Consider the following 11,561-nt stretch of genomic DNA (forward strand, 5'->3'; position numbering starts at 1 on the left):
CCTAGGAACTGTATAGACTTTCTTAAGTATATATTGGTTCTTTATTCATGTTAAATTATATCTCCTTTACTACTTCTATCATATGAGTTGGTGCTTGTTAACCCGTCCATTTTTAATGTATATACGTTTTTTAATATCCAGGAAGACTACTTGACAGCAAATGTTCCCTTACATCAGTATTGTCTTATTTTTCAATATTCCTCCAGCTCTCGCTGTCTTTTCACAGAGAAATATGTTGTTATTCTTTTATCCTCTTCATCTCTAAACCTGAAACTACATTCTCCTTAGAATATTTCTTTTTCTCGTTGAAATTAATGTTGAAGATGCCTTTACTTCTGGAACTACTGAACAGTTCCTCTTTTTTGACACTATTTCTCTTTTGTGTGTTTTTGTGGCCCTTTATTTTCCCCTTTCCTTTTGACTACTTACATTTGTACATAGCCTAAGATAATAAACCTCATTAATAAAGTTAATTCAGTGGAAATCATTCCTCTTCTTCCTTTCCTAGAGTGCATCTACGTTCACTTTTTTAGTTAGGATCAGGAATCCTTATCTCCTTACTGTGCTTTGATTTGTGTTCTAGAGCAGCCTTGGAATGCGTAAACTTGATTCCTTTCAGGTGAAACGAAAAACAACGAAAAAAAGATATATGCAGGGCCACACCTCATGGTCATTCAGTGCAAGGGATCAGCTAGTCTAGAGCACGTGTCATGTAAATTTCAGATTGTTGGCACCAAGTTTCACTCTACAGATCTCCTCCTTGGTGCCTCAGCATTTGCAGCATAGACTCAGCCTGGAAGTTCCACATGGATATGTTATCTTCTATTTTTTTAAGCCAGAATCTTTGCAATCCCCTTTGAATTTTTCCTGTTTGATTATCCTACGAAGATGATTTTGTATGTCTACTCTTCCATCATGGCACAGCAGAGTCTAGTCTCATTTATTTTTCTGATTTCTCCTATATAGCCTGTTCAGATTACAGTTGATAAAAAGTAAGTTCTCATCTCATAGAAGTCCTCGCATCTCTCCTTTAATCTGTCCAAAATAGCTACTTATCAGTTTTTCCTATTTACTTCTAAAAGCATGTTTAAACTTTTACTCTTTATTCACCACCTTTACCTTTACATCTCTCGTGTTAAGCTCCTCAATTTAAATTTTAAATTCTGTCACGTTACCTGTCTCCTGTTTTCTGTTAGCTTCCTGGTTTTTGTCCAACTTCTGTCATACGTACCTTTTTAATGTATTTTCTCTCCTTCCAAGAAAGGACAACGTGTAAATTACCACGACCCGTTTATGCAAATCCTTTGTGAAGCAATTGCTGTTTTTTTCCTGATTCTAATACGAATGAAAACAAAGTTTAAATTGAGTGTATACATCCATACCTGGGAAAATTCTAATTTTTGTTGCATTGCAGGTGAAATGAATGAAAACAGAACTGCCTTCAAAACTTAGGAAAGAAGAAAAAGAAGAGACTATATAAAGTCCACTAAGGATCTCATGCAGTTTTTTGATTTTGCAAAAAACTTAAATTTTCTTCATTGTAGCCAAAAGTATCCACTGTGCATTTATGTAACAGTCAAAAGTACTGATATTACACACTTTTATAATCTCTGTTATATAGTACATATTATTAAGACCATAATTATCAATATTGCTTTCATAAACTACTAACAGGGTTATGTGAAGATATTTCTAATGTTATCTTGTGCTTTTGGTATACTGTGGCCTACTGGATGAGTTGAATAGTAGTTACAAAGTCCAAAGCTCCGTATTTTTTAAATTAGAAAATATGTTGTGCAGCTCTTTTCTTAGGATTGCTGCATTACTGTTTCCCAGCCATGTTAGCTCAAGTGTTAATTTTACATAATTTCACTTCTAAAAACACAAAGCCTTTCTCCATTCTGTGATATGTACAAATTATGAAACATATAAAAGAAAAGTAGCTTGCAGTAGACAATCTCCGCAGAATCTATTAAACATCTGAAGAAAATCCAAACAGACAGTGACGAAAATAACACAGAGATGCTATTTATTGTCTCTTTGGTTACCCTGACAGGTATTCAAAGAAGAAGAAGAAGCTATCAAAGTTGATCTCCACGAGGGTTGTGGTAGGACCAAACTTTTCTGGCTGATGGCATTAGCAGATTCCAAAACTATGAAGGCTATGGTAGAGTTTAGAGAACAGACAGGTAAAACACAACTGTTACTACTTGCTCTTCATCCTGATTATTTTTACCTTTTACATAAGCATCTGTCCAAAAAAAAATCAGTCGGGATTTTCCACTGCTTTAGGGTGATGCTGTTTATTGTTAATAAAACAGTTTAAGGGTTGCTGGTTTTCTGGTTTTCTGTGATTGTTGCTGAGATGTCTGTTAGAATATCGGTCCCTTATGTTTCGTTACAACAATTTTGGGGTTTGTTTACTTTTGCGGACCTAGGCAAACCGACCACCAGCAGTTCTGAAGCATGTCGTTTCTGTGGCTGTAGGAGTGGAACAGAATTATCAGCAGTGGGAAGTGTTTGTTCTGATACAGATTGCCAGGTGTGTATTACCAAATATCAATCATCATGAATTACATAAATAGAAGAGACTGCAGGATCAAATTGATTCTTTGTTTTGAGTAAACCTTGTTCATCCCTGTGGCCAATTTTAAATCAGACCTCTCATGTGAAAAGGTTTTAATATTGAATATTAAATTGTAATTCAAATACTTCAGAGTTTGTAAGCATTTAGTTTAATTACGGGCTACAAACACCAACAGTGTTTCATTATTAACTTCAAAAGTATCTCAAGTTTTCACAATAGCATTCTAAGTATAGAGTAAAATATACATTGGCAACATAAAGTCTACTGTACTGGAAAGCTTGATAAAAAAGTAGTGTGCATAACAGCCTGTTTATTATGTGAGCATAGAACATTTAAGACTTGGCCAGGTTTTTCAACTGTATCTGTGTGTCCTGAGTGCTTTTGTGCCCTACAGTATCGATACAATTAGTAGAAGGCCAAGTCCTAACCAGTTTCTTATCTCACTTTATTTATTTCTGTTTGTGTGGCAAATCTGTCTCCTTTTTTTCTCTCTCAGCCTATTGAATATATATTATTGTTATATTAATTCATTGTTAGCTTCTGGGCAACTTTTATAAGTCTTCTACTTACTAGGGACAGGAATCGGAGGTGGTTAAAATACCATTTCCATGCAAAAGTGCTTTATGCTGGTTAATGATCAGCTCATAAAGTGTTCTCAAGAGTGGGTTGCTTCATACCTTTCCCGAAAGACCAAAACCTGCAGCCATCTTAAAGGCTGTTAATGAAGGGCAAGCAATGTTTTTGCAGGAGGTGCTTATACAAAATACAGATTAAAGACTACTTCTCTTTCTATTAAAATTAAATATTAAAATATAAAAAATTATGGTTTCATTATGCCATTGCTATTCAGGACTAACATAAGTAAACAAAGGTATCGGTTTTACTTCCAGTACACAAAATGTGCAGTTTTTCCCAAGTACCTGCCGTAGCAGTAGACAACACAAATCATGATTCTCTCGTCTTAGTTTATTGCATGAACCAACAATCCTTCAACAAGCGACACTATATCAAACCGTTCAGTGGAGGGGGAAAAAAAAGAATAATTATTTACTTTTAATAGGAGTATGCTAAAATTGCCTGCAGCAAGACACACCCCTGTGGTCATCCATGTGGAGGCGTTAAGAATGAAGAGCACTGTTTGCCATGCTTGCATGGTTGCGATAAGAATGCTACAACTCTGAAACAAGATGCTGATGACATGTGCATGATCTGCTTTACTGAAGCACTTTCAGCAGCACCAGCCATCCAGGTTTTATCTCCCCCCCACCCACCCCCCCTCTTTAAGAGATTAATATTACGGTTGTAATGTTAAGTGTGTAAGAAGTTAAAATACTAAGTCCCTCAAATTATAGTTTCTAAAATTTTAAAACAGACACTGTAACAATACGTAAGTTAGTTTAAAAGCTTTCTTTTTGTCTGGCATTACTGCTATTTTGACAAAGCAGATTATATTTAGTTTCTTGTGTGTATTTTATTCAAAATATATGTTATTTTAAAAATGAGAAAAAACAGCTGAGGTAATTAATGGATATACTTCATATATAATTCATATATCCACTGGTGGGTTTGGAATGGAAAGGTTATGACTTTAACGACCATATTATATTCTTTCTCTTTGTTAAGACAAAAATAGGGGTCTTCTAGGATTTTAAACAAATTAATTTTGGAATTGATATATGTTGCCACTTAAAAGAAAATAACTCTGGTTTAGTGGTTAATGTAACATCAGTGTTCACTTCTATGTATTCTTTTCTATAGCTGGACTGCAGCCACGTTTTCCATTTGCAGTGCTGTCAACGAGTACTAGAAAACAGGTGGCTTGGGCCAAGGATAACTTTTGGGTTTATGTCCTGTCCTATTTGCAAGGTAAATGAGCTATGTGTTTACTGCCTACATCAAACAAGTTACCTAATACTGTCTTTGGTTTTCTTTTTTTTTTTTTTAATTATATATTGTTTGTTACAATATAAATTAGTTTAACATCATTTGCTTCCTTAATTTCTCATGTCACTCAAGAAAAGGTGTCATTGATGAATCTTTTTACCTTCTTCTACTGTTCCCTGAAGTAAAGGTCCTCTGAAATAGAAAGCATAAAGCAGACATAAAGCTGTTTTATTCTTAGCCTTGTCAGCTTGTAAATTCCCAATATTTGGGGCCAACAGGAGGGGGGGAAGAAGTAATCTTAATGCAGATCATCTGAAGCAGGAAACTTGGCTTCTCTATTTTACTAACCCCTTTTAAAGCTGCTTTGCTTTTCAGTATGAGAGGGACAGAGCTGAAGAATGTATGCACTTAATTCAGCTTATATTACTAAAAATTCATCTTGTACTCTACAAGATCATAATTGCTGTGAGCAAAAGCATATGATAGCTGCTGGGAAGGAGAGCACCTTAACACCCTAAGAATATAAAATTTGTGAACGGTCAGCCATTTCTGCATGCTGTGTTTCTTCCTCCGTGCTGTATTTGGGTAATTTATAGCAATAGCTTGTGACTATTAAATTATGATAAAGAGCTGGCATAGAGGACTGTCAGTCATCATTCTTAATCGCTTGAACAGTAAGTCAAAAAGGACCAAAATTAGAAAAAACATACAATCAGAATATTCCTGTGCTGTGGTGAATATTTCATGTACTCTTTACCCATCCCTCTGTGGTTGTTAGTGTCTGTTGTAAGGGCTGATGATTTCATATAACAAAAGGCCATGTGAAAAGCATTCCTGGTTACTGTTTTTGCAGCAAATAAAGTATCAGCCATTTTTTTGATATGTCCATTGCCTGAGCTCTTAGGTTTTTATGACATCCATTTTACACTATTTGTGTTTGACCACGACACAAATTATCACAGTTGTAATAAAGGTGCAAGATACTTTAATCAGTTTTTTATTTCAGAACAAAATCAATCATACAGTATTAAAGGATTTGCTTGATCCAATCAAAGAACTATATGAAGATGTAAGGAGAAAAGCGCTAATGAGATTGGAGTATGAAGGGTTGCACAAGAGTGAGGCCATCACAACACCAGGTGTTAGATTTTATAATGACCCAGCTGGCTATGCTATGAACAGATACGCTTATTACGTTTGCTACAAGTGCAAAAAGGTATGACGATTAGTACGTTCTCAAATTAAATGTATGTTATAGTTTCAAAAGTAATTTTTTAAAGAATGGAATGTATAGTTAATATATTGTGTATGGAGTAGGAAAGCAGGAAAAGAAATTGCTGTTAAACCATAATTGTGTTGAGCAAATTAGATGTACGTAGTATCATATCTTGTAAAGCTCAAAAGTGTATATAGAGCAGTTCAGCAATCAAAAGCATATTGAGGTGATAGTCGTCTTAGAAGAATGTGCAGATGATACTGTCTTAGAACACCAACCGTCCTTTGTCCCACTTCCAACTCATACTTTACATGAACATTAAAATAGTATAAACATAGGTTTCATTCTGACTTTGATATGGAAAGTTCCTCACTAAGATTCCACCTAAATATTACTTTTATCCAACCTGGAGTTGATTGGAACTGCAGTAAACAGTGAATTTGGGGCAGAAAAATGACCACTACTGCAAGCCTGTTGGTGTGGTTCTCACCAGTAATCGTCTCAAAAGATGGGAAGAGTCTTCTGTCATTTAGATTCATGATAGTGCAGTTGTTCAGGATGGGGATAAGGAAACTGTGCCATCCTTAACCGATTGCGCTAAGTTCAGATCTTAGCGTCTTGAGGGCTTTTGAAGTGCAGCAACTATGGACATGATGGCCAGATGCATTAGAAGAATGAAAAAGGAGAAGAAAAAGGAAGTGCGTGATCTAGCCTGCTGGACTCCAGGTCATATATGTACAGTTTTCTTCAGGTAGAGGATATGAAATTTATCCAGAAGACAAAAATTGTATACAAACAGTCCCTGATTTCCCACCAGCAAAGACAAACATTCTTTCTCTGTGGTTAGAGAAATTTTGGCTATTCACTGGACCCCTCCCATAGCTTCTTTTATCTGAAGCTGATTTTAGTGCCCATCTTGATCACATCTTTTTCCTTAGGAATGAATGGAATAAGGCAATTTCAGGGTAAAATTTTCAAGGGAGACCCCAATAATTTTTTATGTTAAATGCACATAAGTGCATCTTCAGTGCACAATTTGGAAATAAGAGGAGAAAGGATTGACTTCCCTTCCATGTGCTAGGGAAGAGCAGTAATGAATCCTTCCATGTCATTACCACAGTTACTCAGTTCCCTTTTGTTCATGCCTCCCGCAGTTAATCAATTTTCACTTCTCATCCTTTAGTAACTTGCCTAGTGCCTCCCTTACAAAAATACTTGTTATTATCTTACTTTCTCCAGTTTTTATTCCTGTCCCTGGTTTTCATTATGATTTCTTTCCAACACTTAACACTCAGTTATTTCAGTGTCTTTATTTCCCTCTTTTTTTCCTTCCCTTGTATCTTATTCCCCTTTGTACTGTGTCCATATGTCTGAACCGCGACATTCAACTATCTAATTTCTAACTTCTTTCCTTCCTCTAGCAGCTGTTCACCCCAAAGTACTACCTAATTCCCTGACATACGTTCCATAGGGCTCTCCTTTTTCCTTTCAGTCTGCAGAGCTTGGGGGAAGCTGGCCTGCTTAAATTTTTCCTTCCTCATAGTTGCCCTGGGACCACTTGCCTTTTACAATTGCTGCAAAAAGGCGAGAATTGCTGAGAGCAAGAATTTTATGCATTGTCTAATTAATTAATGAGATGGTAACGCAGGAAGGAAGTCACTCTTAGTAACAACTTCAGTTACTCTTAGTAACGCTTTAGTATATGAGGAAATTCATTGGAGTTAGCAGTCTTTCTTGATGCAATTTTTTTCTCAGTGTGTTCTGGTAGAATAAGATGAGAAACTAGCATGAATTTGTAAAAAATAGCAAAATTCTAATTAGAAGGGATCCCACATAAGCATAAAAACTGATACTCCTTTTGGCTAGTAAAAAATCCCTCATGGTAGAATGTTTCTTTGCTGCCTTCAGCTTCAGTCCTGTCTTTCTTAAATACAGTTCATAGAGCATCCAAATATTGTTTCAAAAGCCTTGCAAAAAAAAAAAAATTCGCTTGCATAGACCAGAGTACGTTGCACAATTTTTGGTCTTGTTTGTCCTGAGATTGAGAGACACTGTCTTAGCGCCTCAAAAACATGTATCTAGAGTCAGTCGAGAGATACCAGAATAGTGGAGGCTACAGTAATGACCCTTATTCATCATTTTCTCCTTACAAATTGAATTTTTTGAAATAATAGTTGTCTCTGGTTTAATATCCAATCATTCCTATATGAAATGCAGGCTTATTTTGGTGGCGAAGCTCGTTGTGATGCTGAGGCTGGACAAGGAGATGACTATGATCCAAGAGAGCTTATTTGTGGTGCATGCTCTGATGTTTCAAGGGCTCAGGTAAGCAAAGAACTTGTTTTCGTGTTATTTCATTCTGAAGCTCCAAGTACCTGAGCTGTACAATAATTCACAGTCATTTGTAATTATATGTATTCTATAATATTGTATAATATTAATATATACTACCAAATGTAGAAATGTATTGTTTGGATTGTTACAGCATGGCTACTTCATTTATCGGCATTTGTTTTCTTTCTGTTTAGATGTGTCCCAAACACGGTACAGATTTCTTAGAGTACAAATGCCGCTACTGCTGTTCAGTTGCTGTTTTTTTCTGTTTTGGGACAACGCATTTTTGCAATGCTTGCCATGATGATTTCCAAAGAATGACAAGCATCCCTAAAGAAGAACTCCCACACTGTCCTGCAGGTAGTATTTTTACAAAGCAAATTTACCACACTGAATTCTGACACTAGTAATTACTTCTAATTGATATTCTTATTTTTTCTTGCTGATAATTTTTAGGAAAAAACACAGGATCAGTCATGCAGATTTTAAATTCAGTATCTTGAATGATTTTAGAGTAGGTTTGTTCTGTGCGTGGTTTGGGGTTGGTTTTTTTGTTTTTATGGCAATAATACAGGCAATGTCATCACACTGATCCTTTAAACATTAGCTACTTCAATACAGAAAGACATTTAAATTTACCTACACCCATTCAGACTTCAGATGTGTAATGATGTCTTAAAATTTCATTGGAAAAAATTAACATACTACTGTTAAATGATCTATCTATACTTAGGTACCTGTCATGTGCAAACTGTTGCCCCAGTGCTTTAGTTTGTAACTTTATGTGCCATTGAGTTGATCTCAATAAATCATATAATTTACGTTGCTGTTGGGAAAAAAAAAAAGAGATATTTTGATTAGATATTTACATGAAATAAGTAAACAAAAAAAATTTACAAATCCTGATATAACCTTAAAATTATTATTTACTGCAGAGTGTAATTCTTGTTCATATTTATCGACTTTGCTTTTAGATTGTGCTAATTTCTTCCACAGCATTAATGAGATGAAAGTTATTTTAGTGATTCTCCCAAAAAGCTTTTTGTCTTTTTTTACTTTGATTTTTTTTAAATTACATGGCAGTTTGATCATTTCGTTTTTTTCTTCAAATAACATTTCAGCATTTGACATAACTATTTTAAGGAGTTAACAGTTTTTTATTACATTTTGTCAGATCTAATTGACATTTTTTTCTCTTGGCCTATTAAGCCTTTAGACTTCTTGCTTGAATATGACTGTGTGAAACCACATTTCTATCTGCTGTTTCTTAAGCTTTCATTTTTGATGCCTTATGAATTCATCTTATAGATGTATTACTTTCACTTTGCATGTTTTTTGAGGAAATGTAATATATGTTTATTAACATAATCTGCTAGCATTAATCTTTTTTTCCTCTTTTTTTTTTTTTTTTTTAATTTTCTTTTCCCTTCACCCTTAAATTCACTGTAGGTCCCAAAGGTAAACAACTTGAAGGAACAGAATGTCCACTTCATGTTGTCCATCCACCCACTGGTGAAGAATTTGCTCTGGGTTGTGGGGTTTGCAGAAATGCTCACACTTTTTAGACTAGCATTTTTTTTTTACCAGAGCAAAACAGGTGCCCTCATCCCTCAAGTGTCCTGAAAATAAAGTCCAGCTGGGATGAGGATGGGACCATTTCATAACCCAGATAAAAGGAACAATTTACAGTGCAAGAAGGATGCCAAATACCATGTACATAATTCTTGCTGTGAGATATTGACATTTTTTGAACTGAGACATCAAAACTTGTGAGGTGTTTGCATGTGGCCATTACAGTCATCGGCTAGGAAACATTGGACATTTACAAATAAATAATTGCTATTAAAGGATCTTTGTGTCTGTGGACTATGAATGATGCTGGCTTTCAGGAGAAAGAAAAAAAAATTGATTATTGTATACTGACTTTTTGTAATCTTGTATAATTGTAACGCATCACAACTGGGGATGGGAAAGAGGAATATTCTGGTTTATTTCCTAGACTGTTATAAAAAAAAAAAATTGTGTTAGGAAGGCATAAATGTAACAAGTATCACACTGTATATAAAGGTATCAATGTTTGTCCTGTATAAGAATTATTAAATTACAACAGCAGTTTCATTTAAACTTCTGGGTTATGTTTGAGCCTGAAATTTTAATGAAGTGCAATACTGAGTGTGCCTCATATCTTGCAGCTGTAAACATAATGGAATGTACATGTCAATAAAGCCACTGTACATTTTTATACAGTGAAAGTCTAATGAATGTGTAAACCTGCATTTTCAGAAATGTTTTTTACATGGGGCAGGGAAGAGGGGTGTGGTCTTTATAACTATTTCAGCAGGTTCTTTTAAAAAGTAGGAAAGCTTATTGGGTAAACTGGTGGTTATGGAAGTACTTAAGACATAAAAAGCACTGCTCAAATCTTCAAAAGTTAAGCTGGATAAATGTACAAGCATTCACATGAAGTATTGTATTTCCATTTCAGTTTTCAGTGATGCTTTAAAATACAAAAGAAGACTCCATTTAAATTATTTTTATCAGTTATTAAGACTCTTCAGTCAAATACTACCCCTGCTTTTCGGACAAATAGCCTTTTGCCATGGATCCCAAAATGTTCATTTAATCAGAGTCTCAAGTCCTTTACTCCTCTATATTGAAAAGCAAACTATAACTTCAAGTAAAGACACGAACAACTGCTCTCACAGATAGGGTATAGGTAGATGGGACCCAGATAGGTCAGAGGACCTTGATCAGACTGGAACCATGGGATCCATCTCACCGAACTTCACAGATCTATAATGTATATATCTGTCTGCACTTTAGCTGGGAAAAAAGACACACCTCCGAAGTGCAATTTATCTTACTCGCAGTAGCAGTGTGGGGGTGGGAGAAGCTGCAGGCATAGAGACAAAGGTTGTCAAACGTAGGGCTTGTGCTAGACGTGCAAAGAAATACGCAGTTTTTTGAGCAACTAACAGTCATCCAAACAACCTAACTTGTGACGGTGAGGAATTTTAACTAGTGGGTATCTCTATGGAATGATATACATCAGGAGATAGGCTGCTTGGTAAGTTCTTGGAATATATTTGAAATAAATAAGCTATATGACATTGAGAAAGCAACTAGAAAGTGGCTTTACTAGATTTGATTATGACCGAAAGGCGGTTTAGATGAAAACAACCATGAAGTAACAACATTCATGATTCTGAAAGGAAAGGAGAGACAAAACAAGATAAAGAAATTATATTCAGTAAATTGACAGAAGTCTTAAGTAAGATCCTGTAGGAATCAAGGGTAAAGAAAAAAATTATTTAGGGTAGTTGATGTTTTCTTTAGAACAACCAACTATACTAAGATCACAGCCAGCAGCTATCCTAGTGCAAACAGGATATAACTTGTACTAAAGCAGTCAGCTTGGCCCAGTCAGGAATTACATATTTTTTAAAAATAAAAAGGGAAACAAAATCAAATTACTACAGATGAATAGCAGGGGAGAAAAAGTACAAGATAAAACTTAATTTGCAATGGACATAAAGAATA

At 35.2% G+C, this 11,561-nt stretch overlaps 1 protein-coding gene across 1 annotated transcript in view; it reads left to right on the forward strand.

Moving 5' to 3' along the window:
* The window catches only part of MYCBP2 (MYC binding protein 2), a gene marked incomplete at its 5' end in the record, with an annotated part of 208,140 nt that extends 197,866 nt beyond the window's left edge, over positions 1–10,274 (forward strand). Inside the window, 8 exons of the mRNA XM_082498138.1 lie at positions 2,057–2,189; positions 2,439–2,542; positions 3,648–3,836; positions 4,346–4,453; positions 5,478–5,687; positions 7,905–8,012; positions 8,216–8,381; positions 9,471–10,274. Of these exons, the coding sequence (XP_082354264.1) occupies positions 2,057–2,189; positions 2,439–2,542; positions 3,648–3,836; positions 4,346–4,453; positions 5,478–5,687; positions 7,905–8,012; positions 8,216–8,381; positions 9,471–9,586 (1,134 nt within the window). The 3' untranslated portion in view covers positions 9,587–10,274. The remainder of the gene's footprint in view (positions 1–2,056; positions 2,190–2,438; positions 2,543–3,647; positions 3,837–4,345; positions 4,454–5,477; positions 5,688–7,904; positions 8,013–8,215; positions 8,382–9,470) is intronic.
* Positions 10,275–11,561: the final 1,287 nt, after the last annotated feature.

The sequence above is a fragment of the Vanellus vanellus genome (assembly GCF_965231255.1).
Source record: "Vanellus vanellus genome assembly, chromosome: 1".
NCBI classification, from domain to species: Eukaryota; Metazoa; Chordata; class Aves; order Charadriiformes; family Charadriidae; genus Vanellus; species Vanellus vanellus.